The 22,954-nt window shown below is 44.9% G+C and overlaps 3 protein-coding genes across 5 annotated transcripts; 1 reads left to right on the top strand and 2 right to left on the bottom strand.

The window, feature by feature from the left end:
- Nucleotides 1-665: 665 nt before the first annotated feature.
- dmtf1 (cyclin D binding myb-like transcription factor 1) lies at nt 666-7,078 on the bottom strand. Of its 2 annotated transcripts, none has more exons than XM_047338559.1 (17): nt 6,975-7,078; nt 5,012-5,130; nt 4,791-4,886; nt 4,433-4,518; nt 4,146-4,257; nt 3,907-3,983; nt 3,653-3,810; nt 3,535-3,567; nt 3,329-3,438; nt 2,987-3,215; nt 2,754-2,905; nt 2,396-2,593; nt 2,148-2,230; nt 1,866-2,054; nt 1,403-1,612; nt 1,225-1,330; nt 666-1,139 (listed from the first exon to the last, which is right to left on the bottom strand). In XM_047338559.1, the coding sequence occupies exons 2-17, from the start codon at nt 5,121-5,123 to the stop codon at nt 1,105-1,107; spliced, it is 1,986 nt and encodes a 661-aa protein (XP_047194515.1). In that variant the 5' UTR covers nt 5,124-5,130; nt 6,975-7,078; the 3' UTR covers nt 666-1,104. The 2 variants fall into 2 exon arrangements, with proteins under 2 accessions (XP_047194515.1, XP_047194516.1); XM_047338560.1 differs by having other exon boundaries at nt 5,012-5,133; nt 6,975-7,044.
- An 856-nt stretch (nt 7,079-7,934) lies between these two features.
- On the top strand, nt 7,935-13,625 carry cwf19l1 (CWF19 like cell cycle control factor 1). The gene is made up of 14 exons (XM_035148060.2): nt 7,935-8,053; nt 8,214-8,298; nt 8,815-8,899; nt 9,378-9,479; nt 9,858-10,072; nt 10,317-10,432; nt 10,605-10,689; nt 10,793-10,945; nt 11,188-11,335; nt 11,425-11,504; nt 11,664-11,873; nt 12,430-12,549; nt 12,655-12,752; nt 12,890-13,625. Exons 1-14 carry the CDS (start codon nt 8,031-8,033, stop codon nt 13,032-13,034), a joined length of 1,665 nt encoding a protein of 554 aa, XP_035003951.2. The 5' UTR covers nt 7,935-8,030; the 3' UTR covers nt 13,035-13,625.
- Nucleotides 13,626-13,868: 243 nt separating this feature from the next.
- Nucleotides 13,869-21,830, bottom strand: LOC118101880 (CD9 antigen). 2 transcript variants are annotated; one of them, XM_035147924.2, is made up of 8 exons: nt 21,580-21,830; nt 16,661-16,763; nt 15,593-15,690; nt 15,381-15,455; nt 15,194-15,295; nt 14,998-15,078; nt 14,542-14,625; nt 13,869-14,386 (listed from the first exon to the last, which is right to left on the bottom strand). In XM_035147924.2, the coding sequence occupies exons 1-8, from the start codon at nt 21,646-21,648 to the stop codon at nt 14,321-14,323; spliced, it is 678 nt and encodes a 225-aa protein (XP_035003815.1). In that variant the 5' UTR covers nt 21,649-21,830; the 3' UTR covers nt 13,869-14,320. The 2 variants fall into 2 exon arrangements, with proteins under 2 accessions (XP_035003815.1, XP_035003816.1); XM_035147925.2 differs by lacking the exon at nt 21,580-21,830 and adding an exon at nt 18,584-18,735.
- Between the last annotated feature and the right edge of the window lie 1,124 nt (nt 21,831-22,954).

The following is a 22,954-nucleotide window of genomic DNA, read 5'->3' as shown; positions in this document are numbered from 1 at the left end:
TTTTACAGAGATTGTTATTTTTGCTCTTACTACCTTTATCTGACGGATAAAGTTAACTAATACTATAATATAATTTATATATATTATAATATATATTATAATATCCAACTGTAAAATGTTTTATTATATATAAAAATAAGTGTTTCTGAATAATGAACACTTTTACTTTTAATACGTATATTTAGCTTTTTCTTTACTAGAGGAACATTTAGAATTCTGGACTTTAACTTTTTTATTTTCAGACAATATTTAAACTTTTACTTGGAGCAACAATGTAACTTAATGAGCAACAGCGCCCCCTGCAGCCACATGTGGTGATTAACTGTGAGCGATGACGTGATTTTCATGTGTAAAAAAAACAGTATCAATGTGTTTGACTGAACTGAAACAAGTGGACGCTGCACATTACCCATGATCCTCTGCTTCCTGGACCAGACGACCTGCTGCTGTAACAAATCCACCAAACTGTTCAGAATTCTTCATGTTCTAAAAGTTTCCTGCTGAATATTGGAGATAAACTCTGGTTTCTGAAAACATCTTCACTTCCTGGAGCTTTTACTTGATTTGTTCAACAGGTTCCGAGGTTCTTTTTTTATACTAAAGTCAGATTTCACACTGAGTTGAGTAAAATGAGTAGCAGCAGAAAAATAAACCAAGAGATCCTCTTTAAAAAACAAGCACATTGCTCCGGACAGGATTTATTTTTCATTCCATTTACCTCTGAATATTTCCTCTTCATGATTTCAGTTTTTTTAAAAAAAGGTTGTCCTGATGAAAACGCCCGTGTTTCCATCACAGCCTCCATCAGAGTCTCTTTGGCACTGTAGAGCGGTGAGGACGCCGCTGACGGCCGCGGGCGAGACGAGCTGCGTTCACATTTCTTCCAGGGGTTTCAAACCGAAGCTTCAAACACATGAAGCTTCAGGCAGATTCAGAAGTCTGTTTTTGTTTTGTTCACATACTGGTTCAGACCAGGGACGAGTCAGACTTCAACTCTCAGTTCCACGAGCAGAGCGCTGTTGTCTGTGTTGTTGTTGTTGTTGTTTTTGTCGTCAGCCTCCTTCAGTCCATTTAAATCATCTTGTGTCGTGATGAAGGTTCAGATCAGTCTGAACCTTCCTGGTTCTCCAAGATTGGATCTGAGGAAACATCCATAAAACAATGTTGAGTTTATTTGCTGTTAAAATGCAAAGGCAGGTGTGTGTGTGTCTGTGTGTGTGTTACCTGTCAAAGTGCTGCTGATGTTGGGAGCTGACACAATCAGCACAGAGCTGCCAGATGTTATCCCAGAATGCACCACTGGACCCTCACCAGAGGGGGAGCTCATCTCCTGAAACACAATCCCAGTTAAACCAGAACGATTCTCAAACCTCCTCCACCACGAATGTTCTATATCACAAACCTTGTCAGTGAAGCCGTCTGTCATTTGCTCCTGTGTTTCCGTGACAACGCTCTCTGAACTCTCCAGGAGACACGTGGCGTCGAGGGGGTTTTCCTGGCCCTGCCCCTCCGTCTCCACGACCAGCTGTGATTGGCCGAGAGGGTCGGAGGAGGCGGGGTCAGAGGTGACCGTCTGGATGATGACACCGTCGCTGGAGCAGAGGCCGTCCGTCTGAGGAGGGAAAATACAAGAACAGGTTTATATCTGTAAATAACTAAAATACAGACCCAGAGGCCCGAGGATTCAGGGGCCCGAGGATTCAGGGGCCGAGGATTCAGGGGCCCGAGGATTCAGGGCCCCAGGATTCAGGGGCCCGAGGATTCAGGGGCCCCAGGATTCAGGGGCCCCAGGATTCAGGGCCCCAGGATTCAGGGGCCCCAGGTGGGAACTGAATATTTTTTTAAAGCGACTCTTTCAAACTGACCGACAGGCTGTGAAGGATGATGTGTTCGTGTGGCGACGGAGACGAGCCGGTCGTCAAGGTAACAGTGCCGTTACCGGACAAACTGAGTGGGAGGCCCTGGCCGGTGGAGAGGCTGAGCGGCAGGCCCTGATTGGACGTTGTCTGGAGGTAGTAGGTCCCCGGGGTGCCGGTGGGCTGCAGGTGGAACGACTGAAGCGAGAGAGGAGGAGGAGGAGTGAGGACGAAGAAGAGTCAGTCAGAGGTTAATGTACCGTCTTGTGTCCACAGAGACAAAGATCTTACAGGCAGGATCTCGAAGGTCTGCAGGGCTCCTGTGTTCAGGGTGATGGTTTCACTGTCGCTGGCTGTCGCTGAGGAATCTGCAGCTGAAAGAGAAACAAACAAAACTCCGTCAGCAACGAACATCTGCAGATGATTCTGTTATTTCTATAATTGTTATTATTCTGATTATACAAGTGCAGCTGACATGAAGTCTGTGAAACCATTTTACTGTTGAATCAACACAAGACAGATGTTGCGGTGAGTCTCACCCAGATGTGTGATCTGCAACGGGATCTGGACGGGAATCTGCAGCGCCGCCACAGAGCTGGGGGCGGGGCTGCTGCCGCTCTCATCCAATCGGGTGAGGCGGATCTGGAGCGAGGAGGAAGAGGAGGAGGAGGGACTCCCCGGTCCGGATCCTGTCTGTTGTGACGACTCCATCACCTCCTGGAGGCCCTTCAGTAGGACTGACACACACACACGTTTTCTGTTGTTCATTATAACATTAATAATAATAAATCATCCTCAAAGAGTAAAGTTTTAAATCTATTAGGATTCCCTGTGAGTGTGTGTGTGTGTGTGTGTGTGTGTTTGTGTGTGTGTGTGTGTGTGTGTGTGTTGGTTCACCTATGAAGGGGATGTCCTTGTGATTGGCCACTTGTCTCTTGATGCTCCACCACTTCGATCGCAGCCACTGAGGCGACCGGACGCTGCTCCACCCGCCTGCCAGATCCTCCCACTTGATTTCGTTCTCGTCCTCCACCTCCAGCTCCGATATCCTGCCACATGTCGTTTCACGTTTAAGGACACGTGTGGTTTATACTCGTGTGAGTTCACACTTCAACACAAACACGACGTACCTGCGCACGAGGTTCAGGTCGTCCTCCTTCGCCCACTCCGTCCCTCCACTGTGTTTCCAGTTCAGGTAATTCAGCCATTTCGACCTGCACTGCTTCTCCGAGCGAGTGCGGACTTGATCGGCGACCGACGCCCAGGACACGCCCCCTGTGACCGCCGACCCCGGCGTCACGCCCGCCATCTCGTACACAACCTCAGCGAGACGCCGTTCCTCCTCCTCGCTCCATTTACCTGTTTGAAAAAGATCATAAATACATAAAATGTTTCTGCAGAGTCACACAGAAACTGACCAACGGAGGAATCATAGACTGTAACCACCCCCCCCCGGTAAAGCACACACCCACCTGTGTTGCATGTGTCCTTCATTAGTCGGCAGCGGTCTTTGACAGAAGAAGCGCTGCGACCCAGAGCTGCTCCGATTGTCGCCCAGTCGTTCCCGTGTTTCTGCCTCAACCTGAACACGTCAGATAAACACACACAACAAAAACTAACGTGTGATTCTTTTATTTCTTTATTCAAATGTTAAAATAAACACAAAGATTTCACTCACGATTTCAGCTTCTCTATCTCATCAGGAGTATACCTTAAAAAAAAGCATTCAAATTAACACTCTTATATCTTAAGGGTCAGGATGGGGGTTTCTGTGTCTTTTCTCCTGGTCCACTCACTTGCCGACGTGGTTGCGGTTGTCGTACATCCGCAGAACTCGCCTGTAGACGGCGAACAGCGGCCTGTTTAACCCCAACGCCACCGAGCGGTAGAAGTCCTTCCTCTCCTCTTTGGACATCTCGAAAATGATCTCGGCCGGGTCTTCGATGCCTCGGTCCTGAAACACACAAACACACAAACACACACTCCAGTCAAACAAACACGTGTCACACGGACAGAACAAACAACAAAACACAGACAGGAAGTAGCGTACCTTCACATATCGGTCGATGTTGCTCATCAGGAGGTCGATCTCCTCTTTGGACCACATGCCCTGTTTCCACTTGTGACCTGAGGAGGAGAACATGTTGAAAAAGTCCTTCACAAGAAAGTTTGTTCATTTATTTGTTTTGTTCTCAGTTTCAACTGCAGGTTTTTTAACGATATCTCCAAAACTAAAACCACACAGATTTAAAACTGACACGTCTTCTCTCATCAGAAGTGGAAACGAACCTTTGTTGGCCAACGTGTCTTTGTCTTCTTTTGTTGTGAACCAGGCTTGACTGACAGGGGACACCTCTGCCTTCTGATTGGACAAGAGAGAGTCATCGTCCTCCTGCAAAATCTGAACAAACGCAGAGAAATCTGTCAAAACCAGAGACTTGACGACTCTACAAAGTGAAGCCAAAGCGTCTCCATTGACCCAAAGTAGACGTTAGAAGTTTCTATTCTGCGGATTAAACGTCCTCCCGTCCCAGAGAGACATAGACGCAGAAGAAGGAAAGAGGTTTGAACTCTACCTGGATCTGAGCGACGCCCTCCTCCGTGAGGTCACTGTCTGCCGTGGCCGTCATCGTCACCTCGAAGCCTTCGTCGTTCTCCGAAACTGTGGAGACGACCGAGGAAAACGTGTTTCAGCTCCAGAGACAAATATCTGGTGTCAACTCAGCAAAGATTTATTAGCATAAAACTTTCTGATTCCAATATATCAACAAAATATATAAATATGCCTTAAAAAATAATCAATGATTCCTAAGGTGTCGTTATCAAACCCTTACGACAAAGAAATGTAACTGAGGTTTGATATTTGACAGTTTAACCATAAACTGATAAATCGATCAGGTTCTGCTGGTTCAGTTCAGAAGTTGTTTGTCTCACTCGGTAACGTGACGACAGAAAACTGAGGTGCGCCTGCGTCGTCCTGTTCTTCTGTGGAGAGACGCAGCTTCTTCTCAAGGGGCTCCGAGTCCTCATCTACACACACACACACACACAAAATGACACACACAAAAGCAAGTTAACACATTCTTCACTATCAGATGATCACAGTGAATACAATTTTTTGTATTTAGTGTGTGTGTGTGTCTGTGTGGACCCACCATTGGCAGGACAGTGCAGTATGATGCTTCCATCACTGTCCTGAGTGAGAGTGACGGACTTGACGGTTTCTAACGTTGCAGCGTCGTCGTCGTCGTCTGCAGCCGAACTCATCCTGCAGCTGCTCACAGATAAAACACACACACACAGACACACACACACACTGATTAAACACACACACACTGCTCTGTCACAGTCTCAGGTTTGTGTTGTTACTGTCACAGCGCGTCATAAATACCTGAACATTTCATTGTCGAAGAAGAATCGTTGACTAGGTAATTTTCTACCTCGTCAATTAATCAACTAATCATTTCAGCTCCACTCTGTGAATCATATATCGTCATTTTGCTGCAAATTAGTTTTAGAACAGACCAAAATGTGAAATACACAAATTGTACATGAGGCATTCATATATAGAAATTATGGGATATTTTATAATAAATAATTGTCATGATTATTGCGTTAACTGTGATGAAGGCTGCAAATAACTATTATTAAAAATATGTATTAATTATATAACAATGGTATATTTGGTTGTATTTGTGTTTGAAACACAACAACTTTTCATTTATAGTTATTTATAAAAAAAGTTTGTGGACAAACTGTAAATTGTCAAGACTCAATAACATTTCTTATGATACGAGTCTGCAGGCGACACACGTAAGAAATAAATCATCACTCTGAAATATCCAGATGACTGTGAAGATGTTTATTTTCCCACTTATACAAAATACACATGATTATATTTTATATTTTATAGAACATCAGCGGTCGAACAGAAAAACCTTCCTGTTGGACGAGGACTGAACTAAAACATCTGTCAATTTAAATTAATTTACACTTTGTACGTTTATACTTTAAACATGCCCAAACTTTTTCACACTACTTATGATGAGGAGACGATAATAAAGTTTGTTGTGCTTGTTGGACAGTTTCTAATAGGTTTTAACACAAGTGGATATTAGTTGTGTGTTTATAGTTTGGCATCAACAAGACTAATAATAATGAATAGTGAAAGAAACTGAAAAGAACAGATGGAAATGAAGGGAATGAAAATGAATGTGAACTAAAACATGGACGTGAAGTGAAAAGAGTTTGTGATGAATCATCAGTTGATTTGATTAATTTAAAGATGATTTGATCAAAACAAAACCATGTTTCATCAGAACTGATCAGGAATAAACAGACTTGTGTTCCAGTGTTGGTTTCAAATCAAATCAGCTTTAAATGAATAACATCACTTTAAACAGGATCGTTATCATGTTTGTTTCTCTCACACAACTAGAATCCACTGGAATTCAAACGTGTTCCATTCAAAGTGGTTCAGTCTGAAGATTGAGTCACTTTGAATGGAATCACGTGTAAACATGTGAACATCAGGAGCCTGAAGAAGTTCGTGAGCAGTGAAACGAGCTCCTGTCGTTTCTCCATGTGATGAATGGAAACAGATCTAATAACTGAGTTCCTCTCCTGTGGAACCACATGTTCAATCTGCTCCACATCACATCTCCGTCCTGCTCCGTGTTCGATTCCCCTCTTGTTGTTAAATCGACCCGTTTCTGAACCGGGTTTGGTTCGAGCCCCATGTTTGTGTGAACCGGATCCAGCTCGGACTCACACATTAAGTGTGTGTTTGTGATTGACGGCTCTAACTCTATGTCCCTAACACTCAGTGGGAATCGAACCGCGCGTGTTTTCGTGTTAAATCGAGTTTGACGCAGCCGAACAGGCGCCGGGAGCCGATGCTAGCTGTTAGCATGCAGCTAGCCGCGCCGCTAAATGAAGAAAACTCTCCGGCGCCATGTTTAACTCGAGCCGCTGGAGCTTGTCGCGTCCGTTGCGGGGTTTTCACGCACTTCTGCCGCGGTCTGGCTGCGTTTTGGCGGCGGGTTCTCCGCGCCCGCAGCTTCCGCCGCTGCCTCCACCGAACACAAGCGGAATTTAACTTTAGATTCTCGTACTTACTTCCTGTTTTGGGTCCGGGGACTTGAGTGATGAACAAAGTACCAGGATGGAGGCTGAGCGGCCCAGGGCCCGGAGCGGGCTGCCAGGTCCGGCTGCACATCCGCGAACTGCTCCCGGCTTCTACTGTCGACACTGGGAAACTAAATCTATATCAGTGTTTATTAAAGAAAACATAATCACTAATAGTGGCTCATAATAGAGAGATTTCCATTATGTTACAAACTGTTTCTTCGAATCAATAAAAAAAATCCAACGATATTCTATTATAGCAAAGACATGTTCAAATGTAAGAAGCTGGAACCTGAAGATTTTGACTTTTCAACTGTATTTCTATTTATTTTAATGTGAATAATGCATATGACACATAAAATGTTGTTAGAATCTATTCATACATTTGTTTAATGAACTTTATTTCAGTTATTTATACAGTATATATACATGATGTACACGTATCCTATTTTAATGTGTATAAAACATGTAATCTATCTGATTTTCAGCTTTGTTTTCAAATGAATTTTATTTATTTATATGTTTTTCATGCAGCACAATTTAAAACTGGGAAGACGAGGATGTGGTTGAAAGCTCTAAGGAGACCTTGAGCTGCGATGTAATTATTCGTCTTTATTGTGAAACTTTTTCTCACTATCACTATTTACTGTTGTTTATTTTAATTTGATCCTTTTGTGAAGAAAATGTTTCTAAGAATGAATATAATAAAACCTGCTTATTCGGTTTGCGTGAAGGAGTCCAACCTGGCAACCAGTCTGTCCGCTCTAAGAATCCGTCCGGGCAACAATTAGTAATATTTAAGTATTTATTTCTTTAAAGTAACTTAAATACTGAAAGTTTGACCTTTTAAATTGAATGTTGAAATTTTATAAATCAAACAGATTCAAATGTAAAAAACATTTTAGCTCAACAACGCCTGATTTTCTTTTTAAAGACAACATCGGTTCCCTCTGTTTTTTCCACCCGGACCCTTTTTAGTGACGTACGGAACATTGAAGCTGCTAAAATCCAAACATCTGCATCGTTCGCGTGAAGCTGCTCAGAAACATGGAGGAGAAACCGACCCGAGTGTGAGTCCTGCGCGTGTAACGGGACTTTACCGGGGCTTTACCGGGAGCCCTGCTGGTTCCTGTGCGTCTGTGCACAGTGACTGGGTCCCTGTTGTTGTTGTCCGTTGTTGTGTTGATGTGAAATGTGCATTAAACCGTGTGTGTGTGTGTGTGTTTGCAGTTTGGCCTGTGGAGACGTGGGGGGGCAGCTGAACGCAGTCTTCAGTCGAGTTCAGAGCATCCAGAAGAAAACGGGACAGTTCGATGTGAGGGTTTTATTCTGAAACGTCTCGAGATTCACACACTGATGTTGATGATCCATTCTCTTGTATTTTATTGTGAAGTCGTGCAGACTGCTGCATGGTTTTACTTTTGTGATTAACTTCAGGAAATATGTGAACTTTGTTTTATCCTTTGAGCTTCAGACGTTTCTGCTTCAAAGGTTTTTACAAGTTCAAATGTTTCTGTACAAAAGAAAGTTTAATGATTTTCTATAAACAAGTTACACAACAGTTTGTACAGGAAGTGCTCAAACTGTTAATTAACCAATTAGTCGAGTGACTCATATTTTACGACATTTTTCATTCAAAAATCAAACGTTTTTCAGCTTTTTATCTTAACAATCTTAATTTATTTTCAAGTGTCACTTTTCTCTATTTCCTGGACTTAAATAAACTAAAGATTCAACCAATGAATCAAGAAGATATCTGCAGGTTGATGAAAAGTAATAGTAAAACTGATTATTCAAATAATAATAAATTCTGAATTTTATTTTCCCACAGCTGTTGTTGTGCGTCGGAGAGTTTTTCGGAACGACACCAGAGGCCGAGGCCGAGTGGCAGCTTTACAAAACCGGAGCCAAGAAAGGTACAAACATCTGGATCCAACAGCTGGTTCACTACTGACAGGTTCTACTGCACATGCTGTCAACACTGTAAAGTGTGGCCACATGGGGGCGCTGTTAGATTATGCATGTCTTCTGTCAGAGACATTAATAATGAGTCTCTGTTGACCTGTGATAGAGGAAAAATTTGCCTGATCATCACTGGAAAACAGTTATTGATTTAGTTTATTGGTGAAATATGTGTTTCAGTGAGATATCATTTTCTATGGGTGAGACAGAAACTGATAAATAAGATTACTTAATGCTATTTGTATTTATTAAAGGTTATGTTGCGGTACCATGTAGCCTGAGTCATGTGACCATAGGGTTAAATACATGCATCAATAAATAAACACTAAGAAAAGTAAATTCCAGCGTCTCTGTCACATGTAGAGTCAGTGAAACAGTTTAGATTCCTCTGATTTTCAGTTTCTTTAATCTCTGTGTGTCGTTCGCCCTCAGCTCCGATCCACACCTACGTCCTGGGAGCAGCGAGTCAGGAGACGGCGAAGAAGTTCCCCGGCGCCGACGGCTGTGAGCTGGCTGAAAACATCACGTATCTGGGTGAGAGTCTGTCCACGTGACGGACGTCCCAGGTCCCTGAGAGTCAAACAGTGGAGGGGAAACATTAAAGGGACATTTCAGTGTAGTTTACATGAATGTGGCTGTTGTGGAGGATTGAAGTTGAAAAGTCCAGAATTTTCCATCTATATTTCGCTTATTTACATCTTTTCCTCTCTGTCTTTGTGTGTCAGAGGTTTCCAATGAGATACAACAATCAATCAATCAAAAAACACTTCAATCAAACTCTTGATCATTTATTTAAAACCTGAAAGAAATAATACGTACAAGACAGTTTAGTTTTCTGCTCCAACTGGGATGTTTTGATTTGTCCATTTAAAGTTTCTGTGTTCAAACATTATGCATCGCTGTGCGTCTCAGGTCGGCGTGGCGTGTTCACGGGCGTGTCCGGACTACAAATAGCCTACGTCAGCGGTCGGGAGGCCCCCCAGGAACCGGCCCCGGCTCACTGCTTCACCGCCAAAGACCTGTCGGCCCTCGTGGCTCCGCTGACCAGCAGCTCCAAGTTCAGAGGCGTCGACATCCTGCTGACGTCACAGTGGCCGCGAGGGGTGTGGCACTACGCTAACAACCCGGTAACGAGGAATTCACGTCCAGAATGTTAATTGATCTCTGATTGGATGAAAGCTGCATCTAAGGGATTTGATCAGAGTTGACTTTTCTAGAATCAAGAGTCTTAAACCTACTTTAGTTTCTGTGTCATCTGCAGAGGAAGATGTGTGAAGTGCCTGAAGGCTCCAGAGCAGCTGTTTAAATGGATCTGGTCTTGTTTTGTTCAAAGATTGAAGTTTTGGTTGTTTTGATGCGTCTCTGTTTCAGGAAGTGAACACAAAGTTCTGTGGAAGCAGCTCCGTCGCAAACCTCGCAGACAAGCTGAAGCCGCGGTACCACTTTGCTGCACTAGAGGGCGCTCACTACGAGCGACTCCCATACAGGTGAACTGGATTAACGTCACACACAATGTTTATTGTGCTCCTCAGGTTTTTTAATTCATCGTCTGGAGGACATTTCGACATTTAATCGGATAATGACAATAAACCTGAAGTCTCCGTGGTTGACACGTCCTGACTGATCGTCCTGTGTCCCACTGTGTGTCTGTGTCCTCAGGAATCACCTCATTCTCCAGGAAAATGCTCAGCACGTCAGCCGCTTCATCGCCCTGGCAACCGCCAACAACCCTGCCAAAAAGAAGGTGTGTGTTAAATACAGTAATATTAGCTTTTGTTCTTGTAGCACCATTAATATGTTTGTGTGTCAGACTTTAAAACTGTGTGTGTGTGTGTGTGTGTCTTCAGTATCTTTACGCCTTCAACATAGTCCCCATGAAGAGCATGGATCCATCAGAGATGGTGAAGCAGCCGAAGGATGTGACAGAAAACCCGTACAGACGCGCCACGAAAGACAAGACGGAGACGTTGAAGACGGGCTTCAGCGTCGCCGAGGAGGAGGTACAGTGTGTGTCTGTGCGTTTGTGTGGACACATTGTTCTCAGCCAAAAAAAGAGACGGGCCTCGCACAATAAAGAAAATTCGATTTTAGGTTTAGTTTAAAGAATTCCTCATTTAAAAGATTTCAAAATGCACAGCAGCTCTTTGATGTGTTCATATCGACCCTACAGCCTTCTCTTTTCTGTATGTCTTTTTATTTTGAAAACTCAACCCTGTATCTGTACTTCCTGTCGTGTGTCCAGGAGCCGGCCCCCCAGTTCTTCTTTGACCTGAGCAAGAACCAGGGGGGGCCTCATCGGGGCCGCGGCAGGAAACGACATCTGGACGGAGACGGACGAGGACGAGGGCAGCAGCACGATGGAGACGGACACCAACAGCCGAGACGACACCGTGAGTCCAACCAGCTGAAAACAAGAAGAGAAAACCTGCCGCGGCTCCTCCAGAGACTTTCATCTTCTTCTTGTGTTTGTCGTGTGCAGCTCAGCCCACTGGTCCCTGCTGGTTCTGTTTGGCGAGTCCTCAGGTGGAGAAACATCTGGTCATCAGCATCGGGTCACATGTGAGTTCAGGAGGAGAAACAGAGACACATCCACATGAACACAGAACGCTGCTGTGTAGCTTCTAGGTTAATAAGTTCTACACTTTGTGACTTAACTTAATGTGCATCAGTGGGTTTCCAGTATTTTGTGTCTCTAAAATGTTATGATTGTGTTTGCAGTGTTACTTGGCTGTGGCCAAAGGCGGCCTGACCCCCCACCACGTCCTGATCCTGCCCATCGGTCACTACCAGTCTGTGGTGGAGCTGAGCTCTGAGGTGGTGGAGGAGATGGAGAAGTACAAGTCGGCCCTGACGAGTTTCTACAAGAGCAAAGGCGAGCGCTGCGTCGTGTTCGAGAGGAACTACCGGAGCCAGCACCTGCAGCTGCAGGTAGGAAACACTAAATCCATGTTTTAGTCCGAGGTGACGTCATCTTTTATATCTGAACTGTAAATGTTTATACGTCTTAAAGTCGCAGAGCTCAGTTAAGACACAAATGATGATAGACAGACACACAACGACCACAAAAAGATGTCAAACAACATTAAAGAGACACAAAATCACTGAAGAGAGAAGTAAAACGACCACAGATGGAATCAGGAGGAGGAAGAACAACGATCAGAGACAAAACGACTAAGAGACACACAACGACCACAAAGGGATTGAAAACAGTGATAAATGGACAAAACAATTAAAGAGAGAAGTAAAATGACCACAAATGGATGCAAGGAAACAGACACACAAAGCTAAATATCTACACACGGACACAGTACGACCACAAAGATGCAAAATGAAAACAGAAGCACACAACAAAGATGTAAAGCAACAACTAAGAGGCACAAAATGATTGAAAACAGAAGTAAGACAACAGACTAACAAACACACAGAACAATGATAGAGACACAAAACACACAATGTGACATGTTTTTGTGTTGTTGTCGTTCAGGTGGTCCCGGTGCCGCTGGACCGCTGCACCACCGACGACATCAAGGACGCGTTCACGGTCCAGGCTCAGGAGCAGCAGATGGAGCTGATGGAGATTCCTGAACATACCGAACTCAAACAGGTACACAAGTGAACACACAACTACACAACGTGCACATCCTGCAGCGTGTGTGTGACTCTCTGTGTGTGTGTGTGTGTGTGTGTGTGTGTGTGTGTGTGTGTGTAGATTGCTCCTCCAGGGACACCGTACTTCTACGTGGAGTTGGACTCGGGGGAGAAACTCTTCTATCGCATCAGGAAAAACTTTCCTCTGCAGTTTGGAAGGTAAACAATCGCTCACCGGTGATTCAGACGTAAATTAAACTTCTTATTCTCTCAAGCTTCATGTTTCACAACCTGTGGATCACGAGCACCAGAATTCATACAAACTACTACACAACTACGTCCCTCTCTGCACACAGGGAGGTTCTGGCGAGCGAGGCGCTGCTGAACATCCCGACCCGAGCCGACTGGAAGGAGTGTAAACAGAGTCGAGAGGAGGAGGAGGCGAGCTGCCAGCGGCTGAGAGACGACTTCCAACCGTACGACTTCGCATGGGAGGACTAACACACACACACTGCACAGACACACACTGCACTGACATGAAAGTGCTGTTTGAACCTCTCCTCTTCCCCCAGATGTCAAACTGTGTCTTTGAGTTTGTTTCTGTTGTTTTAAAGAAGTTTCTTTTTTTAATGGTCGTATTGGACGGTTGTTGCCGATGCAACAAAGGAATTGTGAGTTTTATGAGTAAGATCATGAAAATCTGTTTAAAGTTTGTTTTTTCAGATGCAACAAGTGACTTAAAACTTATTTTCAGTCTTTTGTTTATGGAAGTGAAGAGGAAATAGAGAAGTTGGCATTTTAGTTACTGACTTAACACAGAACCTCACTGTTGGAACAGAATTAGTTTTTTTAAGTCTTTCTTACTCAAGCTTAATTCAGCGAGTTTCTCAGTTTCTGAAACTCAGTGGATTAACTGTCGACACAGTTCAAACACAATAAAAGTTAAACTCCTCAGAGAACGAGGATCTGAAGCAGCTCAGTAAACTTTTCTACGACTTCAGAGTCTTTTTAACTCAGGCTGGTGAAACTGGTTTTTAAATGGATTTCTTGTATTTTGTAAATGAGCTTCAATCATTAAACTCTTATTTTGAATTTCTGGTGTCGTGTTGGTCATTTGTATCTTGAGGTTCAGATCATGTTTCCCTCTACAGGCGGATTCCCTCAGATTCATCCGTCTGCGCTGGTTCTGACTATTTGATTTGTTATTTGCATAAACATTATTTACAAATCTGAGCAGTTTGTAAAGTGTCAGGATTTAAAACATTTGTTCTGATCCTGTGACTCATCGTCTCTTCAGTCTGAACTTTACACAACAACAAAAAACATTTGACTCAGTTTAACACATTAATTCATTTATTTGGCATCTTACATATTTAAACTGCATCAGTAACATGTGGTTATAAAACTCCTCAGTTCTGCTTTTATTAAAAAAATAAATCCAAGCTTCAAACGTGCAACTTCAAAATAAAACACCAGTCACAGTAAAATTCTGTTAGCTGCAAAACAAAAGAGCCGAGCTCGTCACAAAGTTCAGACTCCGACAGACTCCGGGCAGCAGAGTCATCTCTTCTCTTTCCTGTCAATGTTTCTCGATGTTAAATTTATCAAATAGAATAAAAACACATCTTTTTACTTTGAATACAAATATAATCTAAAAATCTAAGTTTCTCAGGCTCCGCACGGTCACAGCTGGTCATCCTGTACGGACCCCGGCAGGAAACTAACTTTATCATGAATATTAAACTGAGTGAAGCAGCAGGCGAGTTACAGACGGAGCGTTTGGTTCCTCAGACGAAGTCTCTGGATCTCTTGATGGCGCAGCAGAGCATCATGCTGAAGATCATCCCGAAGATCTGCAGAGAGACGGAGGAGCATCGAGTTCACGAGTCCAAGTAACACGAGAAAACTTGAACTGTTTCATATTGGAAATGATAAAAAGGATGAGATACATACAAGACCTAATATCAAATAATGTAAATAAGTTTGCTCTCGTCTTCCACAGACTCACCATGATGACTCCGATGCCGATGCCGACTCCACCGATGATGTGCAGTTTGGTGTTGAACATCTCGTCGATGGCGTTTGGGCAACTCTGACGAAGAGCAGAGAAATGACAGACGTGAGTTCAGTGCAGCAGGAAATCAACCCAGCGACAGTTCGGACCCAGAAATGGAGCCAAAACATCGGGAATACGAAGGCGGCCATCTTGTGCTTGATGACATCGTGGTGTGGACGTGCTCGACCAATCACGAGTAAGTCTCGTTTGTATATCATCAAATAACTTCATTTAATAATTAAAACCAAACTTATCAGTGTGATAACGAACTAAAAGGACAGAAACCATCTTTGACAAACGTCCACTTTGATTTTTAATGACGCTTCATACATTCCTCTTGTGGGAAATAAAAACCTGAAGTTATATTAACTCCCGAATGAGCAACAATAAACAGTTTGAATGCGTTACCGTGACGATGAGTCCCTCCTTGTCAGGGCAGGTGTCTTTGGCCGCAGCGATCACCGTCCCAGTCGGACCACAGCAGTTCAACTGGGATCAGGACACAAGGGGAAATACGTCAGGTCACGTTACATGAGGATTTCTGACACAGAGCCAAGTCAGCAGTTTTCAGATGTGAATAAGATGTGTTGAGGTTTGTTCTCACTCCGAAGTGGATGAGACGCAGCGTCTCCTTCAGAGCTTCTTGTTTGGTTTGTACATAGTTGGAATACGTCTGTTTATAAAACTCTGTGACGTCCTCCACCACCTGAAGCACAAAGAAAACCATTAATACAAACGGTTTAAAATCACAGACTCACCAGCAACAATGAGATAAATACATGTGTCTGTACCCGGTCTTTGTTGGAGAGGCCCCAGGTCCCAGCTGCCACCTCCACGGCGAAGATGAGGAGCAGGAAGAGGAAGAACTGAAGAAGAAAACAAGGAGGTTCTGATGCTTTTCTGATATCAAAGCTTCTAAATGACGAGCTGCACCGAACAGAAGCTTATTGTCCCGATGGAGTCACCTCGTCTCGTTCCCTCGGACACAGACACAATGACTCACCAGTCCCAGCATGCACGGCGACTCCTTGATGGCGCCGCAGCATCCGAGGAAGCCGACGACCATCATCAGAGCCCCCGCGGCGATCAGGATGTACACACCTGCAGCATCAGCAACGTTTCATCAACAACATCTTGATACGACAAATTAGAATTGATATGTGACAGAACTAGAACGTGAACATGAGACAGAAAAGGATTTTATGTGGATTTCTAAACATCAACTGGGGAGAAAAGTGATTTAAAGTCGTCCACAACGATCCAACGTTGTCATTGTGGCCTCATGAGCGTGAATCATAAACGAAACATGAACAATAACCACGGCACTGATGTCACGAGGAAATCAGCCACACCACCCAAAAGAAAAATCCTCCTCCACTGTTCTCAGAGCTGTTATTAAGATGTTTGTCATTTCAGACCATTGTCGCCTCGCTGCCCACTTCACTTCTCAGTTTGATGGAAGAGCAGCACAAAGGGAGAGGAGGGAGCCGCTCTGTCTTTCTGAGACAAAGACGTCCCTGTCCTGCACAGAAGAAAGACGTCAGTGTGTTTGTGTGTGGACGAGCTCAGTGGACTCAGTCGACCTCTGTCCAGTCGGAGGCAGGTTGCTGCTGCTGGAGCTCCCCCATCATGAGGTGACACATTTTAAAAAGTTGGAGAACATCTGCTGCTGTTTGGAAACTTCACATCAAACTAGAGACCTTCACCGTCTTGTCCTCAAAGAGACGTGACCTCCACTAGGTGTCGCTCAAGAAACAGCTTCTCTGATCAAACAGGCTCATCATCCCTGGAATTCCCTGCGTGGTCGTGTTCCTCCACCAGCCGCTGCAGTCAACACGCATATTATCAGACCCACATTTGACCTTTGACCACTCAGATCTAAATATAGTTACTTTCTGGTCTCAATAAAACCAAGATGGATCTGGTTCACTTCTCCACAAGCTGCTAAATGCTTTAATAAAACTTTACCTCTGAGTTCTTCCTCTGAAGAATCACACGTCTCAGCCACAAACCGGAAACATACATGATTAAGATCTTTGGAAATTAAGTTTGCTTTGTCACCAGAACTCACCGGTGAAGAAGACGGTGGGCGAGTCCTCTCCTTCAAACAGTCCTGCCGTCCTGGTGTCAAACCGCAGCCACAGACCCACAGCCAGGACTCCAGAACCTGCCAACTACAGCAGAACAGACAGGGTTACTGACGCAGGAGGAGAAATTAAATGATATCCTATGTTCAGACAGTTAAAATCAGAGAGAGATCCACAGTCGTCATTATGTGCAGAAGAAAACTTTATCTTGGACGGCCTCGGAATTGTTCATATTACCGTATAAATAAAAAGGTCACAACAACCTTGACCTTTGACCTCAAATCAGTTCCTTTGAGCCAAATTAAAACTTTGAAGATATTGAATCAAACCTCGTCTTCCACCTGCACTGAGGCAGAAAATTCAAAAGTTAAGAAGTGACTGTCGCTTTTGCAGCTTCTGTCAAAGCAGAGAAAAATACACGAATAAAATAAAGACACTATGCTACTGTCAAAATGTTGCTCTAGAAAATGAAATGAAATGTTTTAATGGTTTGGTTATGTAAACATTTTGCCTTGTAGTTAAAGCCACTTCCTGGTGGGGGACGCTGAGCCCCCCCCCCCTCAGTATTTTTCTATATTGTGTCGTTTTCATCCTCGAGTGTCAACAGAAGATGAAGAGGAGGACTGAGTGGTGGACGATGACGATGCAGTGAAACGCTCTCAGGAGACTCGTGTGTTTGTGCAGAGGCAGCACTGAGTCGTCTGAGAGGAAAACATCCCCCCCCCCCGACACTCATTAACCTCAGACTCTACAGAACCATTAGCTGCTCAACCACCACCACACACACGAATCATCTGAGGAGGTCCTGCAGCTTCTCACTCTGTCACACAGAGGATCTTTGATTGATCTGAGTTCTGTCGTGAAAGGAGATGTGACCTCACGTCTGAGAACCAGGAGCCGAGAGCAACGACCTCACTGAACCTGAGGTGACGGGTCATCGTCTCTGAGCCTCCAGACACAAACAGTCATTAGAGCACAAGTGGCTGTAAACAGGTGAGATCAGTAATAACACAGGAGGCAGCGAGGACGCATCAAATCACTCAGATCCTTAAATGTGCTCCTGTGTCTCAAGGTTCTGGAACCATCATTTTCCATCAAGCAACTTTTCACTTGAGGAAGTAAAACAACTGGTTTTTATTCTATGTGAAAATGTCTAACATGCAAAGTTTGTCTTTTGACTCGAGCCTGAAAACATGTGTGTTTAACAAGTGGTTCTACGAGTCTGGATCTGACGTCCTGAGGAGTCGCTGCAGCTCAACAGGTGATTTCACTTTAATCATGATTCTCATTTCAGACGTGGATCAGAGAATCTCGTGTGTTTATCAGCTTCTGTTTGGAAGGAAAATGAAACTTCAAGTCAGAGTTTGAAAGTTAACTTCAGCGGATGTTGAAGTTTTATCTAAATCATGTTTTTTTCACGAGTTAATTAAAGTCAGAGCAGAAATTCTGCCTCTCAGCTCAGACACCGAGGGAAGGATTTACATTTAAACTCATTTTCAAACTCTTCTGTTGTAAAATCACTGATTTCTCCTCATGTCCGCTCCTCAGCTCCTCATGTCCCCTCCTCAGCTCCTCATGTCCCCTCCTCAGCTCCTCATGTCCCCTCCTCAGCTCCTCATGTCCCCTCCTCAGCCCCTCAGCTCCTCATGTCCCCTCCTCAGCTCCTCATGTCCCCTCCTCAGCTCCTCATGTCCCCTCCTCAGCTCCTCATGTCCCCTCCTCAGCTCCTCATGTCCCCTCCTCAGCTCCTCATGTCCCCTCCTCAGCTCCTCCTCAGCTCCTCATGTCCCTCCTCAGCTCCTCAGCCTCAGCTCCTCATGTCCCCTCCTCAGCTCCTCATGTCCCCTCCTCAGCTCCTCATGTCCCCTCCTCGGCGTCAGTCCAGTGTCAGCGAGGTGAGTACGTACCCAGAAGAGAAGGTTGAAGACAAACAGCAGGTATTTGACGCACTGAAGTCCCCCCATGACGCTGAGCTCAGGATTCAACACAGACAAACTGTCCTCTGACCGACACTCAGCACAACCAGCTGCTTTTTGTGTGTGAGCCACACCTCACCTGGTAATGTGAGCAGGTGAGGGGGGGGGAGGGGTGGAGAGAACAGCTGGAGTGAGGAGGAGGAAGAGGAGGAGGAGGAGGAGGAAGAGGAAGAGGAGGAGCCATCTCATAGGAGCAAAAACCTGCTGATTTAGACGATGAGCCGCAGCTGAAAGTGATTAAACTCTAACTGATCAGTTTATTAATCAATCTGTAAAACTATTCATCAAAGTATGAATCAGACTAATGATTCATTTATTTATCAGATTATCTATTAACATATTTATCAATATGTTTATAAAACTATTTAATAACCTGATTATCAAACAATAATCAAACTGTTAAACTAAGAGAAATCACAGGATCAGTTTGTTTCACTTCTTCATTCACATCATATTCGTCTCTGAGCTACTGAAGCCTCATCTCTCTACCTCCATCCATCCCTCCATCCCTCCATCCCTCTATCCCTCTATCCCTCCCTCCATCCCTCCATCCCTCCATCCCTCTATCCATCCCTCCATCCCTCCATCCCTCTCTACCTCCATCCATCCATCCATCCTTCCCTCTATCCCTCCATCCCTCTATCCCTCCATCCCTCTCTACCTCCATCCCTCCATCCATCCATCCCTCTATCCCTCTATCCCTCCCTCCATCCCTCCATCCCTCTATCCCTCCCTCCATCCCTCTCTACCTCCCTCCATCCCTCCATCCCTCCTCCTATCCCTCTCTACCTCCATCCATCCATCCCTCCATCCATCCCTCTCTACCTCCATCCATCCCTCCCTCTATCCCTCTCTTCCTCCATCCCTCCCTCCCTCCCTCCATCATCCCTCCATCCATCCCTCCATCCATCCCTTCATCCCTTCATCCCTCTCTTCCTCCCTCCATCCCTCCATCCCTCCCTCCATCATCCCTCCATCCATCCCTCTCTTCCTCCCTCCATCCCTCTCTTCCTCCATCCCTCCATCCATCCCTTCATCCCTTCATCCCTCTCTTCCTCCCTCCATCATCCCTCCATCCATCCCTCTCTTCCCCTTCTCCCTCATCCCTCTCTTCCTCCCTCTTCCTCCCTCCATCCCTCTCTTCCTCCCTTCATCCCTCTCTCCCTCCATCCCTCTCTTCCTCCCTTCATCCCTCTCTTCCTCCCTCCATCCCTCTCTCCCTCCATCCCTCTCTTCCTCTCTCTCCCTCCATCCCTCTCTTCACCTCCCTCCATCCCTCTCTACCTCCCTCCATCCCTCTCTTCCTCCCTTCATCCCTCTCTTCCTCCCTTCATCCCTCTCTCCCTCCCTCCCTCCATCCCTCTCTTCCTCCCTCCATCCCTCTCTTCCTCTCTCTTCCTCCCTTCATCCCTCTCTTCCTCCCTTCATCCCTCTCTCCCTCCCTCCCTCCATCCCTCTCTTCCTCCTCTCTCCCTCATCCTCTCTTCCTTCCTCCTTCCTCTCTCCCTTCCTCCCTCTCTCTCCTCCATCCCTCTCTTTCCTCCCTCCATCCCTTTCCCTTCTACCTCCCTCCATCCTCTCCTCCCTCCCTTCCATCCCTCTCTTCCTCTCTCTTCCTCCCTTCATCCCTCTCTCTTCCTCCCTTCATCCCTCTCTCCCTCCCTCCATCCCTCTCTCCCTTCCTCCCTCTCTCTCTCCCTCCATCCTCTCTTCTCTCTTCCTCCCTCCCTCCATCCCTCTCTTCCTTCCTCCATCCATCCTCTTCCTCCCTCCATCTCTCTCCTCTCTTCCTCCATCCCTCTCTTCCTCCCTCTCCATCCCTCTCTTCCTCCCTCTATCCCTCTCCCTCCATCTCTCTCTCTTCTTCCTCCATCCCTCTTCCTCCCTCCATCCCTCTCTCTTCCTCCCTCTCTCCCTCCATCCTTCTCTCCTTCCATCCCTCTCTCTTCTCCTCCTTCCATCCCTCTCCTCCCTCTCTCCCTCCATCCCTCTCTTCCTCCCTCCATCCCTCTCTTCCTCCCTCCCTCCCTCCATCCCTCTCTTCCTCCTCTCATCCCTCTCTTCCTCCCACCATCCCTCTCTCTTCCCTCCCCTCTCCCTCTCCATCCTCTCTCTTCTCTTCCCTCCATCCTCTCTCTCCCCCTCTCTCCTCTCCATCCCTCTCTCTTCCTCCCTCCATCCCTCTCTCCCACCATCCCTCTCTTCCTCCCTTCTCCTCCATCCCTCTCTTCCTCCCTCCATCCCTCTCTTCCTCCAGGAACATAGGAGGAGCTGGAGACTGAAGAGAATATTTAAGGAGAAACTTTAGAAAATGATAATAAAATTAAAACTTAATGAAAAAGAATAACGAAGCAGGAGGAAGACAAGTTGAGCTGAATACCGCCCCCTGTTGGTGGTTTTCTGAACCGCTGAAGAATCTGACAGATTCAGTGCAACATCAATGTAAAAGAACAGAAACAGATATTTAATTCAGAGATATTAATATTACTGGTTATTTAAATATATTTTAACGTGTCCTTCCACAGCATCATATTATACACAAGCTTTTAATGTCTGATTTTAACTGGTTTAAACAGATGGTTTTTATTTCTGTCTTATTTCTCATTAGTTTTATTCTGTGTTGTTTTATTCCCACGCGCTCTGTGACGCTGTTTATGTAAAATCAATAAAGTTTCATCGTTATTCATCAGTAGAATCACGTTCAAACACAAACAGCTTCCGTTACCGAACTCCTTTGAAGAATCTCTGAATTTAACGTTTCTTTCGTTAAAGTCCAAAATACCTTCAACAGCAAACATTTCTTAAGTGTTAGATTAAAATAACATCGAGCTGTCCTTTAATTCGGAATTCAGAATAAATGTCCATATTGAATAAACTACACTAATTTAATGAGAATATAAAGTGGTGTATTAAATGTTGAAACTCACCCAGAAGACGAAGTTAAAGATGAACAGAGCGTATTTAACACACATTTCCCAGCTGCTCAGAGCCGCCATCTTCTCTGCGTCTGTTCAGCCGCGTAGTGAATGCGACCTGTGTGCACTTTGATCAGATATAAATGTGACTATCTGCGGATCCGGAGTCAGTTCGATTCCGGTGGTTCAGCGCGGACTCGTCGCTTCGGGTGTGTTCGGCTGTGTTCGCTCAGCTCCGTCAGAATCAGCTGTTGGGAGGAAACCGATGATGACGAACACCCACAGAGAGAGAAGAGAAACAGATTTATCTCTCTCCTCTTTTCTGTCTTTGCTCGTTCTCCCTTTTCTTTTGTTTCTTGAACCTTTCGACCATCTACAAAAGTTCTCATTCTTCTTCTTCTTCTTCTTCTTATTGTTATTAGCAGTATTAGTGGATAGACAGACAGATAGAAAGATGCACATAGAGCGAAGAAGCAATAAAGCAGAAAAATAGAATTTAATAAACACAAACTGTACTAAACACTGCATGTAAGTAAGTGACACGCAGTGAATCACTAGATATAAAAGAACAAATAAGCCAAGAGACTAAATAGAGGAGATGACAAACTGTGAAGAGACACGTGTGCAAAGCTGCAGAAGTTGTTTGCATTTAAAGACAAAGTGATGATGCGTGAGGGAATATGACGAAAGTAAAAGATGAATATAACACGTGTGTGTCTCTGTTGACTCTGATAATTCTGTAAAGTTTACAACCACAGAGTCAGAAGGAGTTTGAGAGACACTGAACTCATTTATTATTATTATTATGATTATTATCATGAGTCTGTAGTTTAAAACCTTCTGAGTGGAAAACACAGATAAAGCCAGGAGACCTTCACACATTATGTTATTGTGTGAAGTCTGAGTTCGGTACAGAGCGACAGTAAAACACTGTGTGAGGATAAAACTACAGAAAACTGTCACACAAAGTTGTGGTGGATTTCTACGAGCTGAAGAACACGGAGGAAGTGAAGAGTGGCAGCGGCAGCTTCTCAGATACCCAACCTCATCAACATACCCAAACGGTCAAACCCAACCACAACCTGTCAACACTGTTAGTGTGAGTGTGTGTCTGTGTCTGTGTGTGTGTGTGACCATTTTCTTCTGCAGAACAAAGACGACAGTGTCAGTCGGCCCACAACTGCTGCTCACAGCTGCACAAAAACACACACAGTGAGGATGATGAAGGAGTACAGTGCATGTGAGTAATACATCACAGAGGAGATAAGGACCAAAGCAACACAAAACAGCTACAAAGAGACACAATATGACCACAAAGATGCACAAAATAACTGCCACACAAACAGTTGTTTCCTTCAGGGTGGGCCTCAAGTTCCTGTGTAGGAGG

Source organism: Hippoglossus stenolepis, chromosome 22 (genome assembly GCF_022539355.2).
Source record: "Hippoglossus stenolepis isolate QCI-W04-F060 chromosome 22, HSTE1.2, whole genome shotgun sequence".
Taxonomy (NCBI): domain Eukaryota; kingdom Metazoa; phylum Chordata; class Actinopteri; order Pleuronectiformes; family Pleuronectidae; genus Hippoglossus; species Hippoglossus stenolepis.
Note: the sequence above shows the minus strand (reverse complement) of the source record. Positions and strands in the feature narration are given on the sequence as shown.